A 19,506-nucleotide genomic window follows, 5' to 3' on the forward strand; every position below is an offset into this window, starting at 1 on the left:
CACAATGATAAAACAAAAAAGAACTGGGAAACAGGAAGACTGAAATTTCCTGAGTGTTAACACAACTCTGTTTCATTGCTAAGCAGAATGGAGAGGTAATGAACTTTTAACGAGCCATTACCAGCAGTGTGTGTTTTAGAGAGTATACAGTGACTATGCAAAATACATCTCTTTCGGAATTATCGCTAAATTAACGGAGAGGTGAAAGTGGGGAAATACTGCAATTTGGAAGACTAGCATTGAAGTATGAGGACCAGCACAAGAAAATGACCTGCATGATATCATGATTTTTTTTGGCAAAGCTTCACCATAAAAGATTGTTTGAGACGATTCAGAACTACTGAAAACGTTAAAACAGATATTTCAGGGGAAAAAAATAATAATAAATAAAAAGGAAAGAGGACAAAAGCTCCAAATACTGGAAGAACATATGATGATGCTATTGCTTGCTAGCCTTTTTCTTCTAGCCAGAGGATAAAGCATTTAGTCAGGATGCAAGAAACCCAAATTCTCATCTGTGAGGCAGTTTGGGCTTGAATCTCTGCCTTGAATGTCTTGGGTTTCTGGTGTTCCAAGTCAGACTCTTAATTACCACACTGCAGGTGGGTCTCACCATTCCCTCCTATCGGTCTAGAAATGGAGAAGAATGAAGACAACTCCTGAGCTTCCAAATTTCATAACTCTCCTTAAACAGTGGGAATCTCGAAGCGTTTCTCTAACTCGCTGAATGTTAAAACATATCATTAGAAAGGCAGAACAGGCATCAACAGAAAATACAGAGCATTACATTATGATTTATATACTTCCCTGGAGCATGGGTGACATGGCCCAAATCATTTCTGGCAAAGAAGCCAATGATACCTACATCTTTAAAACAGCTAGCATGCACTCTAAGCACTGGTCTATTAGGTAAATGAACGCTGCTGACATCTTTGCAGCTCAGTCAATGGTGCTTAAATCTAGTTCTTTTTTTCTTTGGGTTTTTCTTTCCAAAGAAATGATGGAAATAAAATCAACTTGTTTAAGTCTAAATGGAATATCTGCACAATGAAAAGAGTTTTTATTCCAGTGATAAAGGACAAAATGTCTCTTAATTTTCGTCTGACTAAATAATAAACTGCAGAAGCACTGTGGTGCTTTAACTCACAAACTGGAGACGCTAGTATGTGTACCAAAAAACTGAGCTTCCAATGTCAGTATCTTAATTAGGCCACTTGCGTATTCTGTAGGCTTCCGTGGTATGCCAACTCTAAAAGCAACTTGAAACTCCAAATCAGGATCTTGTACTTCAAGAATCTTATTGCAGCATAGTATAAAGTTAAACCCACAGTTAAACTCAAAGATAAATCTTTTCTCACACTAAGAACGATAATTTGCAAATGTGTTTAGAGGAAATTATTCGGATCTCTCTGGATTAAAAGCAGTGTATCTTTATATATAGATAAACGTGTACACACATACATAAACACAATCTCAAACGTATGTGCTTATTTATTTATAATCTATTCAATACGCATTGTAATGACTGGTGGTCTGTTTATGGCCTGCAGCACGAGAACTGAAAGTCATCCTAACTTCAAACACCAACTCTCAACAGTTTGAATATTTGTGGTACTTCTGCTTTCTGATTTTACTAAACCATTTGCCTTATTAGCATCTAAAAAAAAAAAAAAACCAAACTTTAAAATCAGTTCCAAATGTGCTATATTTTTGAGAACACTTCTTAAAACCGGAAATATAATAGTACCCAGTTGTTCTTCAACAAATTGCATACCCTTTCACAGTTTTGTGATACATTAAGTATGTTGCTTACCACTTCAGAACTCATGATTTGTGCTAACACTTACTTAGAAAGAAAAGTCCGTCACCTATGCATTTGCTCTGATACTAAAGAAATCACCTTACACCTTTACAGGCAGGTGCCTTACACCTTTGCAGGCAGAGTGATTTTCAGGATGATTTTTCCATGTGTCTCATGCTCATAATATCAAATACTTAACCAGCAGGATTTAAACCTTGCAAGTTGTTCTCACCTTTCCACCCAGGCTTCCCATACTAATTCTCAGAGAGCCTAGGTAACAGGCAACACTCGGCCAGGCAGGATATTAAAAGGGCATTACTGAGAAAAACCCCTTTGATCCTTTCAGAGTATTGTGGGTGTTTGCAGATCAGAGGGGGTATAATATCGCCACATTTGCAAGAATAAAATCCAAGAAAAGAAGCCTGCACCCTTTTCACTTAACACATAAGAAAACAAACAAATAAACAAAAATTTCCCCTCCAAAACAAATAACCCCAACCCCGGAGCCAAAAGCTGGCAGACATCCTTGTGGTGAAAGGAATAGCTCCGGAGAGGAAGACTCAACCTACCTTGGATCTCAATCACCCTCTGGAAGTTGCCCCCTCATTTCACACAAGGAATCTAACACAAGCGCTTCCTTGAGTTTCCAAAGAAGGTGAAATCACTGTACCCTAGCTCCAGTCAACACAGTGCTCAACCAGTGACCCTCTGCATCCTCTGTCTTTAGGTTTCCTAGCACACTGAATTAAGCAGATGCGAAAAGATAAGCTTAATCATCACTGGCAAGAGAACGGCCAATACTACAGACAGGATCGATGCCAATTAGTTCTTCAACACCTGTGCTGAGGCTGGACTACAGCCTGCAAAGTTTGTAAACTGCAACCTCGGAAGCTGCCAAATCCTGCCTAGAGCCTCAAGCTATAAATAACTCCACAGATCTTCAATGCCAATGTCATCTACTTCATTGAAGCAATGATAAATATTCAATAAACTTTCTCAATTACCTACTCTGTCTATACTCACCCACAAAGATTTATCCTACGTTCTCAGAAATCACAACATACATTAAACTCATGCAAAGTTTTCAGCAGAAGTGTTACTCCTGGAGCCCAACCTTCACATGTTTAAACATATGGAAGATGAGTAATTGCTACACTTATCTGAAACAGCCAGTGCCTCACTTCAAGAAGAGATCTGCTTTTGTTATTCAAAAATGCTAAAAGCTGAAAATATTGTTGGTCAGCAATAGCCTACCTTCTGGGGACAAAGGCACCCACCATTAAAGTACCTACATGCCCATCTGAAGGGCAAGACTTTTTGGCATCGTGTGTCAGTGATGGCCCAACATCAGCACTGGTCCTGTGTCTGGACTGTAACATCCATGCAAGAAAATCCAGAAAGCCACACCACATTCTGGGTGGACAAAGGGATAACAGTTTGATAAAGATGATTGAAAAAAATCACAAGAACTAAGAACCATCAAGAATTTCACTGTTTCATGTCCTTTGATTCTACCCTCCTAAAAGAAATGCTTGAAAACATGCATATTAGAAAAACTTTTTTTTTTTTATTTGTTTCTTAGGGAGAGGTAGGATCTCCATTAAAAAAGATAGAGAACACAAGAAATGATGTATTGGATCCACCCAGTCCAGCTTATTGTCTTTAATAACAGCAACAAGAAACGCTATGTAGGGACACCACACTTCACTTTATCCAGTACTCCTCATACTCTACCAGCACCTGCAACTAAATGGATTAGGAAATGCTAGAGAATAAATCACTGCCTATTTCTCTTCCTATACATTTATGGACTTGATCCTCTTGAAAAATGCCAGTACTGTCGGCTTCCTGCTGTAACAAGTTCCTAAATTTTGCTACCTGCTGTATAAAATACTTTCATTTGTCTGCTTTTAAGGGGAAAACATTGCAGATGGTAGCTACATCAGTAATCTACCATCGTAATATTCCTATATATAGCTTTCTTAAGTAATGAGATTTTATAGAAAGTTATGAAAACAGAGCATTGGCAAAAGCCAAAAGAAGTCTGTCGATGCCTCTCTGGATGGTTTATGAAGTGAGACACAACAGGTCTGCAGAGAGTGATAAAAGCAGTAACCAGAACCTGGCTGTGCTAAGAGATTCAACAGAAAGAGATGAAAGAACACAGACAAAGAGGAAAATGACTTCGTTTGACACCACACAAGGAAAGGTGATCAAGAAAGGAGAGTAATAAAACTTCTATAAAAAGGTCCTGACCTTTCAGTGGTAAAATGGGGGGTAAGTGGGACAAGGGGAGAATAGTTATCTGTACTAGGGACAGAGCTAGCAACTAGGTTCAAAAAAGTCCAACAACACAAAACAAAAAAAAACAACAGATCTTCTCAGAACCATTAAGAGTTCTGTTAGCAACTCCAGTAAACGCATGATAACGTTCCTGGCATTCAGCTTTGAAGTCAGAATGAACTCTCAACTTCTGAGAAATATGGTCAACATGCCTCTTTTTAGAAGAAGCGGATCTAGGTGCTCAGGGTTTAGAAGAATGAGAAATACCATAACAGTCCAAATTTGTTTTACCACTTAGTATGCCATTAATGTTTAAGAAAGGTGTCAAATACTTGTTCCTAGTTACTACAAAGTTATTACCAGTAATTTATAGTAATTCCAGTTATTACAATTACAATCAGAGCCTGGCAGACTGGTAGCATTCAGTTTCATGTTAAATTTTTACAGGAACTGCTACTAAGTATCATGAAATTTGATTTAAAATTCTGTGTATGACAAAAAGCAATGCGTCAATTTCATAGTGCAAGTGCACATTTTCAGAAAAAAAAAGCTTAACTACAAGGATTGCAAATAAAAATGAAGATCAAGAAGCTCATGTCTGATGAGACTACATGAGCGAGGAAAACAAAAAAGTATTTGGGAATCAGCAATTAATTAGCAATGCTGTTGAGCATTTAGCTGCTGTTCAGAGACTCACTTTTCGAAGCATAACCATGTTTTATTTATACAAAAAAGACAGCCACAAATAAAAACAAACTAGCTGGACTCAAAACAAACTTGGAATGCAGAAACTTCAATACAAGATTAGTAGAAGTTTGCACAAAACAATTCTGTACTTACCTCTGCTTCTTTTACTCACTGTTCCGCTTTTTTCAGACTTCTGGAAGTGGAAAAAGGAAAATTAGGATGCAGGCAAAAACTCAAGTATTTCTACAGAGTGGTAAACAAGATGACGAAAAAACATTTTACAATTATCTTTATTAAAGAGCAAAACAAATTGTTTACATTTTTTTCCTGTTATACTCCTGCTTAAATAGAATAATCCTGAAGAGTTCTAGGAGTCACCTCAGACTTCATGTGAGAAACGGTTTTGAAGCTAAAACAGCCCAACAACTTTCATTAACCATATCCTATGTAAAAATGATAAAACTTAACATTTATGCTGGATTGAGGTGGTTCTGACATTTCACAAAGAGTAACGAAACCATGATGATGCTATCTTGTCTGCCATATACATGACAGCATATCAGCAGTTTGCAATTAGTTTATGAAAACTACTACAGATTCAGCAATCATCATCAAGAGCAAAAGCTATTTAGAAACACACGTCTCTGACCATTCTTTTATTGCATCTGATGTGAGATCACTAGACTTAAATGGCTTGTTATAGATTCTAACTCTTGATTAGTTCCAGTATTTTTATTTGATTTTTCTCCATTAAATCTTCTATGTAAACACACACATCTGTTACAAATGTATACATGTGCACGTATGTGTACATATATATATAAATTTGCATGTAGAGGTCTATTAAAAGACATGCATGCACACACACATTATGCTCTTTAATTGAATGGCGGGGCTAGCTCTGACCATTTGTTCTTCTAATCTGTTAATTTGAAATTTCATAAGCAAGCATTACCTGAGATGTGATCTGGATAGCAATGAAGCTAATTTGACAGGAAGGCAGCCATTTCCCTCTCAATGTATAGTACGGTTAACAAAATGGAGAAGAAAGGATGACACATCTCTAACTAATAACAGAGGTGCTCAAAAACTATTCTGGACAGCATGTAATAACACTAACAACCTGTAGAAGCTAAGCCAAACAGCAGGGTTTTTTATTATAAGTTTCTAATGTACTCCTCAGGTTCTCTTGGAAAAAGAAAATAAATTTTCTCAATTATAATTTTGTTCCACATTAAAACTTTTAAAAAACTAATTCTCTTAATAAAAATATCAACAATTAGAAAATCCAATGTAAGAAAGAATCCAAGGTGGCAAGTATAACTTTATTCCAGTCATTCTAAGAATCCAGGGGATAAGTTAAGATGCTAACAATACCAGAAGAGTAGTATTGTAGTAGTATTACATGTACAGTGTGTCCCAGGAAAGACATCCTACTTGCTTGACAGACCAGGATAACAAGTGACAATGAGCACCACTGAAGTCCTAACAATGTTACAGATGTTAAGACTTTTTTCCTCTGGTCTCTTCCAGATGATTTCATAACGGCTGTAAAATGTTTCTGGTCTGGCAATTAAAATTTATTACCTGCAGCACTGGTAGTTCAGTCTTATCTTCTGCATCTTCAAGAACTACACTTACAGCAAAAGCTGAAAGAAAAAGCAGATGTTTTTAAATGTTATAGGAGCTCATTTTCACACTTGACAAAGCTCCACAGAAAAAGAAAAAAAATGTGCAATTTTTCACATTATATGATACTATATTGATAATCTTACAGGAACTAAGACAGTCCTTTCTGACAAAATCTATACTTTTCATGCCTGACAATTTTATTCCTGCACATCTCTAAAAAAACAAAAATCACTCTGATGCGAAGCCAATTTACCTTGGCTTCAAGGCAAGAAAATCCCATTAAAAAAAATACACACACATCTGTTCGGTACAGTAGTTCACCTGACAAGAGCATAACGTGCTATCACATGGGGACCTGTATTCCACTCTGCCTTTAGGTGAAGGTTTGGATTATCAAAGCTTCAGTTAGAACCACAGGAATGACATCACTGATGTAAATTTGAGTCAAACTTGAAGACGGTTAATATAAATCTTGAATGCAGTCTTTGGACAACGGTCTGAATTGCTGATGTTTTAGAGACCCAAATAAGTATTTTAAATAAGAAGAGACCCAGCAGAGCAGATTTGCACAAACTTAGTATCCTGAGTCTTTTACACTGACACCTCCCTAAGCATATCCTTTGGTTTGCATTAGGGAAAAAAAAAAAAAAAAAAAAAACTAAGAAAGGGTTCTATAATTTTTTTGATTGCCTTCCTGTTGATGTACTCTAATCGATTTGTCTCAGTTTGCTCATTTGTAAAACTGTAATCCTATTACCATAAGAAAGCTTTGCTAAGATTCTTCATAACGACTCTTCTTCTTGAATGTACTGAAGATACGCAAATTAAAGCTAATTGCTATGACTTGGAAGGAACTAAAGGTACAACTCGTCACAGTCAAGTAGATGATTTTCTTAAAAACTGAGAAAAAACAACAGATTCAAGTGGAGTGTCTCACTGCAATTTTAAATTATTTACCATCTGAAACTGATTTCAAAGTGAATTACCAGCAACTCTCAGTTCCTTAGGCTGGAAATCTGGAATGTAGGAGAAGGAGAAGACAAGATTGTGCAAAGCCTGTGATGCTCCACCTCTGATTGCCTCTAATCCTATGCTGTTTCAACTGGAGACCAAATTTGATGAAATATCCAGGAGCTGTGTTTCACACTGACCCCTTAGGTCATCTCAAACCACACCACTAGATGTAGACATCCCCAAACTTATTTTACCATGGTAGACTCCCGTTGGCCATAGCCACATTTCAATAAGACATCAAGCCAGGAAGAACAACACAGGGTACAAATAGGGGTCACGCCCCCCCCCCCCCCCCCCCCCCCCCAAAAAGTCAGGCTCAGGAAATGTTTTGCACTTCTCTTTCAAAAGGGCACAGCAAGTATCTCGATGTGACTATTAAATCCCTTTCTCACTGCGTGTTCTGATCATTTTCATCCTCTTCTTCCAGCCTAACACTCCTCAGGACACCAGATAAGGGATATCTTCCCTTACACAAACCAGACCCACACATTCTACTAGACACGATCCAAATTACAAGATAAACACCAACACCCTTATTCTGAGACACGTCTTCATTGCACAGCATTAACAAGAAGAATCACCATGTAAATTTGGCTTACTTGCAGAAGTGAACGCGAGCTGAAATTTCATGGGTTTGTTTTCATTCTGCACAGGAGGAACGGCATACAGAGACCTGAAATAGCTGTGATTGACAGGCGGCGCTGCCTCTCTCACCGTAACATTGAATAACCCGTGTCACACAGCTCCTAGGATTTATAAAATTTTAATGTGTGTGACGCTTGAAACAAAACAAACGAGACTCGGATAAACTGGAAAAAAAGACCTGCTCCATACCGTGTCTTTCTGAGAACACATACAAAGCTCCTCAAGGAATTATTTTAACAGCCTATTTCATCCGTGTATCACAGAACCACGCAACACTTGAGGTTGCAAAGGACTTCTGCAGACAATTTAGTACAACCATACCAATCAAGGCATCTTCTTTACTCCCCCGCCTGCCCTGTACAGGTGTTTACAGACGTTAGAAAGACATCCCCTGAGCCTTCTCCTCCGCAGGCTGAGCAGCCCCAGTTCTCTCAGCCTTTCCTCGTATGTCAGGCCCTCCAATCCATTAACAACCTTCATGGTCCTTTGCTGGCCTCACTCCAGTACATTCATGTCTCTCTTATACTGGGAAGCCCAAGACTGGACACTGCACTCAAGGTGAGCCTCACCAGCACTGAGCAGACGGGAAGAATCACATCCCTTGACCTGCTAACCACCCTTGTCATAGTCACAGAATCATTAGGGTTGGACAAGACCTCCAAGATCATCTGGTCCAACCACCCCCCTACCACCAATGTCACCCACTAAACCATGTCCCTAAGCACCACGTCCAACCTTTCCTTGAACACCCCCAGGGACGGTGACGCCACCACCTCCCTGGACAACCCATCCCAATGCCTGACTGCTCTTTCTGAGAAGAAATGTCTCCTCATTCCCAACCTGAACCTCCCCTGGCACAACTTGAGGCCATTCCCTCTAGTCCTATCACTAGTTACCTGTGAGAAGAGGCCGACCCCCAGCTCCCCACACCTTCCTTTCAGGCAGCTGCAGAGAGCAATGAGGTCTCCACTGAGCCTCCTCTTCTCCACACTAAACAACCCCAGTGCCCTCAGCCGCTCCTCACAGGACTTGTGCTCCAGGCCCTTCACCAGCTTTGTAGCACTTCTCTGGACACCTTCCAGGGCCTCGATGTCCTTCTTGTAGTGAGGGGCCCAAAACTGAACACAGTACATGGCACAGTGCAGGTTCCTGGTCAGCTTTGTCCACCAGGAGCCCCGGGTCCTTGCTGCAGAGCTGCTGGCCAGACAGCAAGCCCCCCGTGTGCACTGGTGTGGGGGGCAATTCCTCCCCAGGGGAAGGACACGACATCCCCTTTGAACTGAAGTTAATAGGATTTCTGTCATCCCACTTCTCCAGCCTGTTGAGGTCCCTCTGAACGGCAGCACAGGCAGCCAGTACCTCCTCTTCATTCACAACATATGCGGACTTGCTGGGGGCGCGCTCTGTACCGCTGTCCAGGCAGGAGGACATTATGGCAGGCGGTGCTGAACGCCTTGCTAAAGCTGAGATAAACACCACCTACTGCTTTCCCCACATCCACCAGTGCAGTCATTTCATTGCAGAAGTCCGTGGGGTTGCTCAAGCATCACTTCCCCTTCATAGAAACATGCTGACATTTCCTGATCAACTTCTTGTCCTTCACGTGTCTGGAAAGGGTTTCCAGGACTATTTGCTCCACCACCTTCACAGGGATTGAAGCGACATGGCACTGTGCTTTAAGCTGGCAGGCAGCTGATCATCAGAGTCCACCGTGGGATGGGGCAGAGAATCAGAAAAAAGGCAGACCTCATGGGTTGAGATAAAGACAGTACAGCAGGACAGAAAAGCAAGGGAAAATAATGATAGAATATATGAAACAAGCGACGCATGATGGAATTGCTCACCACCCGCTGACCGATGCCCAGCCAGACCCCAAGCAATGGTCACCCCCTGGCCAACTTCCCCCCAGTTTTACTGCTCGGCATGGTGCCATGTGGCATGGAATATGTTAGGGTCCTGGCTGCATCCTCTCTCAGCTCCTCGTGCACCCCCAGGTACCTCACTGCCAGGGCAGCGCGAGGAGCTGAACAGTCCTTGGCTCTGTGTGGGCGCTGCTCTGCAGCAACTAAAACATGCCTGTGTTATCAACACTGTTTTCATCAAAAATCCAAAGGACAGCACCACATGAGCCTCTACAAAGGAAATTAGCTCTATCCCAGCCCAAACCAGGACACAAGGATTCTCTTTCTTGCCCTTCTTGAAGACAAGTGTGATATTTGCTCTCATAGTCAAGAGTGGCCTTGCAACGACGCTGCCAAGCTCCATCAGCACTCCCATGGGCTTCTGGATGTCCTGCTTGTTTAAGCGTTCCCTAAACCGGCCCTACTCCAGTAAGGCTGAGTCTTCTTGGTTCAGGCTTTCTGATGAGTCTTATGGCCCTGGGATTGCTGAAGTAGTACTGGTCTTACCAGTAGAGATGAGGAACTCAAAACCTTCTTTGCCTTGGTCTTCTGCGTCCTGTGTTGCCAGTTCACTTCCCCCATTCAGCAGCAAGCCCGCATTTTTCCTACCCTCCCTTTTGCTGCCAGTGCAGCTGTAGAAGCCCTTCTTGCCTTCCACATCCCTCACCAGATTCAACTGCGGGTGGGCTTTTGCTTTCCTAACCCCATCCCTGCACACTCAGCATCTCTGTGTTACTCCCAGGGTGACCTGGCCTTGCCTCTACATTTTGTGTCTGAGTTTTATCAGGAACTTTTTCATACATGTGGGCTTCTTGCCATCTTCGCTTGCCTTCCTGCATGTGGGGATGGACCATTCTTGACCTTCCGAGAGGTGAAGCTTCGGAATCAGCCAGCTGTCCTGGACCATCTCCCATACCAATCGTTCTGTACTGTTGAGGAGGGCGGTCAACTGAATATGCCTGGCTGAAAATGATTTTTGTTGCAGCTGACCTTAATAAAGGGCAAGTTCAACACCGACATGTACCATTTATTAAACAAACTGAATTCTGACAGTGATGAATGTTAAGTCTCTCTCTATACCTTTACCCTTACAGAAATTTCAAACATGCTGCCTCCCCATCTTTTCCAAGAATTAAACTTATTTAAATGATTCTGTATCTTTTACTTTAAATATTATAGGAAGATTTTTTTTTTCCAGCTAATTCATTTTAAGGATGAGACAAGAACCGTTCATTATTTTTAAACTACTGAAGCTCAACTGACCCCCAAAGACACTCCAAAGAAGCCTCAAGAGTCTCCACCCAACAGCATCTGAGCTTTTCACTCACGCAGAGCATATGAGTTTATTTTAGTGATGATTATGCCACGGTCCCTGTACAACATTGTAGCAAACCCGTTATGATCACACAATATAATTTGGTACGAGTAAAGCAGTCTTCAGGATTACACAGGTATGTACTTGTGGGGTAACAAGTCTTACTAACATATGGCCAAGACGAACTGCTCTGGCTAAGCAACCCGATCTCTCAGCCTGGACACAAATATCCTCTTTTAGGGATTTATCAGAAAAAGGGTAGAGTGAGGAGAACGTGCTAAGTCCAGCTGGTGTAACACTCATCAACAAAGGGGTCACAGGGTTGAAGGGAAATACAGTGCCTGAAAGCCAGTGGTCATCTCTAAGGCGAATTCATCCACCCACAATTAATTCCCCAGAAGTTTCTGAAAAGGGTACGCCCAGAAGCAGAGCACAGACAGAAAAATTCTAACTACAGACACAGGTCATGAGCACTCAGTTGCACAACACAGGTAGAAACTATGAGCTCTGTGGAAAGAATATCTTTTTGTTGTGTGTATGGTACACACACAGAGAGGGATGACCAATGTCTGGGAACTTGATGCTACTGTTAAAAAAAAAAAAAAAAAAAAGAGTAACTTTTCCTGCCCAAATATCATTACTAATTCAGAAAACTGCAGCAGATTTCTTTCAGTACACAATTCCCTAGGAAAGGCACCAGTCTCTGGTGTTAGAGCTACCTCTACCAAAGCCAGGATTTGCCCCTCTCCCTTTGGTTCTGTTGAGGTAATACAAACCTCAAGTGGGCCACTGACTTATCGAGGGGCACAGAGAAAATATATTAACAAGAAGAAACTAATTACCTGGTAATAGTTCAAACTCTGTAGGCACCGCCATGACCAAAAAGGTTAGGATGATAAACCGTACAATTTCTCATAAACAAAGTTATCTAAACAAAACAAACAAAACAAAAACCCACCAGCACTGTGTTAAATGCAAGCTGTAATTTTGTTTTGTCACTTCATTACTTAATGCATTGTGTTCATTGACCTTTGTTAGCACACGCAGCTATTTACATGCTCTGGCACATGCAGCCAGAAGCTGACCATGTCAATTGCCAGTCCTCACCTCCTTCTGCTAGCTGCTTGAGGACTGAGGCTAAGAAAGGAAAGCAAAAAACTTTAGACAGATTTTAAAGCTCTTTCTTTTCATCAAGCTTATCTTTATTTCCTTTGAAAGTGGGGCCAAAATCAACTGAAATGCCAGACAACATTTCTGAATCAATTTCCACAAAAATTGGAAATTTAATCAGAGAATGGAATACAAGCAGTTTCAATTGCTAATTAGTTTTCTCAATCATTCCATTATTTCAACCAAAATTTTGGTGAGCAAGGAGATTTGCTTATGGCACTATAAAATAAATTAAAAATCCACAACCATTTATTTTCATTATTCAGCAGCTGAACTGCACAAATATGTACCAACAAACTGTTAGGAAAGTGGAAATAAATACTGTAGCATTAAAGTACAATATACTGTATAATGTAATAAAACCATATTATAAAAGTAGAAACAATTCTCTTTTTTAGAATTACCCTTTCAAGTATAAACAATGATTATGTGTCCTTTTAAGTGCAAAAGATGTTGTTAACTGAGGAGTTACTTCTTTTGCCTTCATAGACAAAACCATTCGAGGCAATGCTTCTGGTGTTCTTCTCTCTGATGGTCTGATTCAAGGCTGCCTGAACCACTTCACCATGCTGTGGGTTGACTTAAATGAGCTACAGAAAAGTTGTGATTCTATGGCTTACATACAGCAAAATCACAACCAATAACCACTTCAAATAGCAAAAGCTGTGCACAACAGACAAAACATTTAAAACAATTTCCTTATACTTCTAAATACAATTTAATGAAAGGCCTATTTTTGCTTTGGTTGGAGGCTGCTTGTTTTTCTTCCCCCCGTATTTTCAAAGAACATAAGAGTCTACAGACTGACATGATTCCAGAGAAAATCTGCACTGCCACTGTCAGTCAAAGAGATAGGATCTTCCATAATGAGACAGCGTGAGAGCACTAGCAGGCAAAATAAATTAGTTTTATGTATTTACATCCACGTTTTTATGACATTTCTTTATTGTTGCTACCCTATAAGCATCAAAGACCCTGATCTAGCCAGGTAAGGCTGAAGACTGGGGAGAAAGCAGGGGGAAGGGGGAATGCAAGCAAATTTCCAACATCTGAATTTTTTTATAAAATAAAAGCAACATTTTTTTTTTTTTACTATATTTCTTTAAGCTGATAGCACACATACAAAGAAGTCTGCTAAAATCACCACTTGTAAAGCACTGAAATGTCTGAGCGAGTGTTGTATACACCAGTATCTTTATAAAAGGTGACCAAAGGAAAACCATGGAAGAAAAAGCATCATCACTATTCCTTCCAATTGTCTGAAAGTTAGACCAAACAAAATCACCTGAACACATCTTCCCATTCTGCAAGTTGTCACCTGCAAGCTGGAATTTATAAAATAACTACTCACGGACGTGCTGTTTTCTCCTGTGAAATGAAATCCAAATGATTTCCAATTTGCAAACTTGTTATCCTTGCCATCTCAAAAGTCTACAGTACTTACAAAAGAAAGGACTTTAAAATAAAAGGATATTTAAAAAATGGAAGAAAACCCTGATACTGCAAAAAGCTTCAGGTAAGCAAATTTTATAGCAGTATCTACCAAGCAAGAGATAACTGCACAAGCAAGAACACAAGTTTTTCCACTTCTGTCTACAAAATATATTTATATACACTTATACACACAGGGAAATTGAAGCTGCTATCCTCAGAGTGTTATCACACTCCTCTTAGAAGTTATGGGTGCAATAGCATCTTGCTGAACCACTGGAGGAAAAATTACTCATTCTTAGAGGCATGGAATACAGCTTCAGGAAGAGCAGTACGGTATCACCACTGCAAAGCCCAAGCAGTATGGGTAAAAGGAAAAATGTTTTACGAGGCAAAAATCTAAATATCACCCTTTTGCTTTGCTAAAAACTGGATTTATTTGCATGAGGTTTCTCCGGCAGGATTTTGATCCACGAGCCACGCTACAGCAGAAGGCAATCACACCCAAAGACCCAGAATAAAGTGATGAGCCTATGCTGACAGAGCCTGGATGCGTTTGGGAACACAAATAACGAGAAACAGAACAGCTGTAAACATTTATTTCTGCTTTCCGCACTTCAGGCAACAGCTCCTAACTCCAAGAGCCCGTGGTGAGCTGATTGCTGACATACCCTCCTCTTGCAATCTTCCCCCACCCGCCTAGACAGATTAAAAAGGTCTCTAGAAATCAAGCCACATCAAGAAATGAGATTTTATTTTTTCTTTCGCGCTGACATTTTAACCGGGCGGCGTTCCCCCCCCCTCAGAAACACCCGCTCTCGGTCCGGTGTTCTTCCACACAGGGCTCCGGGGCGGGGTTTCCACACGCTGTTGAAGGAAGGGTTGTTGAAAGAAGGGTTGATGAGGGCAGGGGTTGTTGAGGGAAGGGTTGTTGAGGGAAGGGGTTCTCTGAGGGCCGCCCAGGGCTGCCCCCTGCCCGCTCCTCGCCGCGGAGCCGCGGCCGCCTCCCCTCAGGCGGCCCCGGGGCGGGAAGCGGCGCCGGCACCGGCCCTCAGAGGCACCACAGCGCCGGGGCCGCTGAGGGGAGCCCGAGCGGCCGGGCCCCGCTGCCCGCCTTCCAACAAAGTTGAGGGGAAGGGTTAAGGGACGGGGTGTCCCCCCCTTCCCGTCCCGTCCCGTCCCAGCCCCAGGGGCTCCGTCCCGTGCCCGCCTCCCTTCACTTCGCCATGGCGTCCCGGCCCCCGGTCACTCACCGCTGCTACGGGGCGGCGGGAGGAGGACGAAGACGTGGGCGCAAGCGGCGATGAGGAGCCAGCGCTCGCAGCCGGGCTGCCGAGGCATCGCGGCGGGGGAAGGAGAGGAGCGGGGGGCACGGCGCTGCCCGCCTCTGCCGAGCGGCCTCCGGCTGGTGGCGGTGCCGCCGCCTGCCCGCCCTCCTCCCCTCCCTCCCCCGCCAGGGCCCGGCAGGACCGGGCGCCAGCGCCGGGAGGAGGAGGAGGAGGACGAGGAGGAGGGAGGGAGGGAGGGAGGGAGGCAGGCGGCGTGGGGCCGCGGCGCCCTCTGGCGGGCGGCAGCGGCCGCTCCTCCCCGCCGGCTCCGGCCTCTCGCTGCCGGGGCCCGCAGGAGGCCCCGCGCCCCTCTGGTTGGTGCCTGCCTGAGGGGCGGCTCCGGCCGAAGGATACGGCTTAATTTTAAAACCGTTAATTATGAAACATACCCCCATTTATCGTTATGGACTGTATGGTTACGGACTGTAAAGTTACGGACCATATAGTTACGGACTAAGTTCACAATATTAGAACACCAAATCATCCTGATAAGCACAGCTCTCCATAACCAGTATCAAACATCAAGCAGCCATTACCAAAAACAATTAAGATGTCTTTAATTCTTAATGCTCAGTTACAAACTCCACAGGAGGTCCTCCAACAAGGTTTCTACATTGTCCAATTTAAAGAAGTTTTTTTTTTTCTTCATTTCTCATGAGCATACTTAAATATTGTCAAACAAATGATATCCAGCACTCTTACAGGAACACGGTCCAAATTAACAAGTGGTCTAGTACATCTCTAAATGCCTCACAAAGCGTTGCCCCAGAGTATGCTAAGCCTCCAGGCAGCCATCTCATAACTCCCTGTGTAACCACATAGCCCTTGTACTGCCATGAACAGGCCATCAGTTTTGTAGTGAATTTGCAAGGCCTCGGGGCTGCAGCCAGTCTGAACTTTCTTGACCTGCCCACACCTTTATTTCACTTTGTTTAGCTGTGGCAGCTTGCTCTCTAATCGACCAGGTGTCCAAGACTACATGTACAATTGTCTATCATTCTTCAGCTGCAGATCATTGAAGATCACAAATATGAAAGCTTGTTCACAAACAAAAAGTGACCCCACATGTATTCTGGAGTGAGGATGAAGCAGCCATCAACATGAACATCATATTCTTCCCAGTGAAAGACTCCTCAGGCTGACAACTTGCTGTGATGTCCCCAGCACCAGAATGAAACTGCCAACCTTCAGACCCAGAGGAGCAGCAGAACAGTGAGCATAACACCAGGAAAAGGAATAGAAACCAAGCGGTGTATGTACAATGTTAACTACACTGTCATTTTTTCACCATTCACTATCATTTTTTTCATTTGTACCAACTAGGTCTGCATTAATAATGATGAGATCCTTTACCTTTTATTTAACAAAAAATTCTTGGTTTTACTTACATGTAAGGTGTGTTTCCTCTGTGCCCTTAAACACACTTTAGAGTGTGACACCTGGCATCCCGAGGTAACAATTGCTTACACACTGGGTACTCATAGCCATGAATTCCACACAGCTCTGTATGTACACATTTTTTCACATCAAATACAGATTTCCATCACAGACACTCCCCTCCTACCAACCTAATCACTCAGTACCCACTGATCTCACTGGACACATCTGGTTCAACCTCCAGGTAAACCATAAACTTCCTATGTTTTTAATTCAGTAAGGCCAGCAGTGTGGTACCCGACCTAGACCTTTCATAAATACTCTGCAGCTTTTAGATATACTGCCTTCTTTTCCTGACAGATCAAGCATTCAGTAGGGTACCTTAAGTATGCCAGAGAGGTGATTTTGAAGATGAATGGAAACTTTTCATAGTGATAAATGTTCACTGTCACTGCAAGTTCAGGCAAGCACATTTATATCACCGTAACTTGGTAGCAGACTTCACACTTCCCTTTAAAACTACCTCAATAGAAATATATTAGCCAGACTTCCTTAGGGAATTAGACTTGCTAAATCTATTTGCATAGATCCATCTTATATTACTGGTGGTTGAAGAGAAAGGGAAAATCGGACATAAGAGTGAGCAACCAGTTTGTTATTTCCCTTACAGAACAATCTCTTGTAGCTGACATTCTGATTCACTAAATAAGTTACTGGCCTCAAGAACAATTATTCTTATACAAAAGAAGTAGAAACTTTCATACTATGTTTCTCTAATTCTAATTTTCGAAATTCTGATTTAGAGAATTCTCTAAATTCTCTAATTCTCTAAAAGTTATGAATCCTTCTGCATATCATGTATATCTGCATTTGATTGTTTTTCCCTGTAGGTTTCAGGTACGTTTCCTGCCCTTTCTCCTATTTCTCTGTTCTGTGCTGGTTTCTGTAAGTATGCATGTCACAAAGATCGTACCCTCAACAGTTGGAATAAACACGATACTTCTCACTTTCAAGATGGTTAAGAAACACCCATATTTGAATGTTTCCCTGCTCAGCAATCAATAAGAAAAAAACAAGAAAGAAAGAAAGAAAGAAAGAAAGAAAAAGAAAGAAAAAGAAAGAAAAAGAAAGAAAGAAAGAAAAAGGAAGGAAGGAAGGAAGGAAGGAAGAAAGAAAGAAAAAAAAGAGAGAAAGAGAGAAAGAGAGAAAGAGAGAGAAAGAGAGAAAGAGAGAAAGAGAGAAAGAGAGAAAGAGAGAGAGAAAGAAAGAAAGAAAGAAAGAAAGAAAGAAAGAAAGAAAGAAAGAAAGAAAGAAAGAAAGAGAGAAAGAGAGAAAGAAAGAAAAAAGATGGGACGTAGCCAATGTTTTGGTTTCTTTCAAGTATAACAGAAATTTCACTGTAACAACCTTACTCAAAATATGGAACTCTTACATGAATCGTAATGTTCTCCAACTGTTAAGAAAAATTCCACTTAAATGTTTTATATTCAAGGCTGGGAAGGGGAAGAAATAAATCCTTTTCTTCGATTCTACTGTACATACAAACTCAGATTATGGTTGTCTGTTGTTCTGACTACCCCACTGGGAATTTCCATTTCAGGAAGGATGAAAATAAGGAACTTTCTGGTAAGGAATACAGAAGTTCAGAGCAACACTAAACATCCTTTCCTGATAATATTACATTATATTATAATCATACATTAATAACTAATTCAAATGTAGCACTGATGTTGTCCCATGTTTTAGATTAATTAGGGGGACTACAAATCCCAAAGAAATACTGTCAAATAGATATGTGTAGAGTTACGCACATCGAATTTACTTTGTCCTTGTAGGATGTCTTTTCCAGATATTAAATACAAATTAAGCATTTCAGATAAATTATTCTTCACAATGACATTTTTAGAAGAAAACAAAGCAAAAAAAGGCATGTTTTCCAGAACTAAAAGTAAATTAGGACTTTCTGGAAAAGGAGTAATCAAAAAAGTAAATGACTGTGTCTTCTGAAAACCTGCAATAGCATGTGTGTTACAGAAATTTTACATCCAATTTACTATATTTTAGTCAATAAAATCTAGTATTGTAGTGTAAACTGTGTGATTACGAGGCCTGTAGAATTTCTGAGGTTTTTTACTTACCAATTTGTGGAAGATTTGCTGCTTTACTTCAGCTTGACAGTTTGATCCAAAAGACACAGCAACATTTCACCAATTAAAAATTGTCCATGATTTGAATGGGGACAACTTTTCACCTATTATTTTGGTCCTAAAACCACTTTATGTGCCTAAACAGTTAGAGATCAACAGGACCCTGCACATGGTAAATTTCAGTCTTTACACCTTTTAATAGATTCAGTGTTACTATTTTAATCTTTTTCATGTATCAAGTGGCTGCAAGAAGCTAGAGAATCCAGAGTCCCAATGGAGAAAGAAGCTTGCAGTAGTTATGGCAAGTGTTTATTATTATACAAAGTATAAGGATAAACTTTCACAATACAAACTTGTATTCCAACTGTGCCATTTGGGCTAATGTTTTATTCAGTCCTTCCTTTACATAAACCAAAGAACAGATAATGTTTCTAGCCCAGAACAAAATGCTCAGATAGCCGTGTCAGAAAAAATGCAACAGTGGGAGAAGTTCCAAGGTAGAAGATGACAACCAAGTCCACTTGAGACCAGCTGGGCTGGCATGTGGTGCAAGGGTGGTTTGACTTTGAGCACAGGCAGCCCAACTGCGATTCAGGTTACTCAAATGGCTTTGTCATCTATTCCTGCAGGGCTATAATATGGAAAAAGCAAAGGCAAATAATGAACCGGAAACAAGAACAATTACTGAGGTGGAGAACTTGACTGAAACTAATTTGTTATATCATCCATTTGAAATATGTTGAACTAATCCAGGAATGACAGTGCACTTGCATGG

General features: G+C 41.3%; 1 protein-coding gene across 1 annotated transcript in view; it reads right to left on the minus strand.

The window, feature by feature from the left end:
• B3GLCT (beta 3-glucosyltransferase) overlaps positions 1 to 15,335 on the minus strand; it is a 62,797-nt gene extending 47,462 nt beyond the window's left edge. The window contains exons 1-3 of the mRNA XM_035542603.2: positions 15,133 to 15,335; positions 6,359 to 6,420; positions 4,925 to 4,964 (exon numbers count right to left, since the gene is read on the minus strand). Coding sequence (XP_035398496.1) covers positions 4,925 to 4,964; positions 6,359 to 6,420; positions 15,133 to 15,220 — 190 coding nt within the window. The 5' untranslated portion in view covers positions 15,221 to 15,335. The remainder of the gene's footprint in view (positions 1 to 4,924; positions 4,965 to 6,358; positions 6,421 to 15,132) is intronic.
• Positions 15,336 to 19,506: the final 4,171 nt, after the last annotated feature.

This window comes from Cygnus atratus, chromosome 1, assembly GCF_013377495.2.
Source record: "Cygnus atratus isolate AKBS03 ecotype Queensland, Australia chromosome 1, CAtr_DNAZoo_HiC_assembly, whole genome shotgun sequence".
Taxonomy (NCBI): Eukaryota; Metazoa; Chordata; class Aves; order Anseriformes; family Anatidae; genus Cygnus; species Cygnus atratus.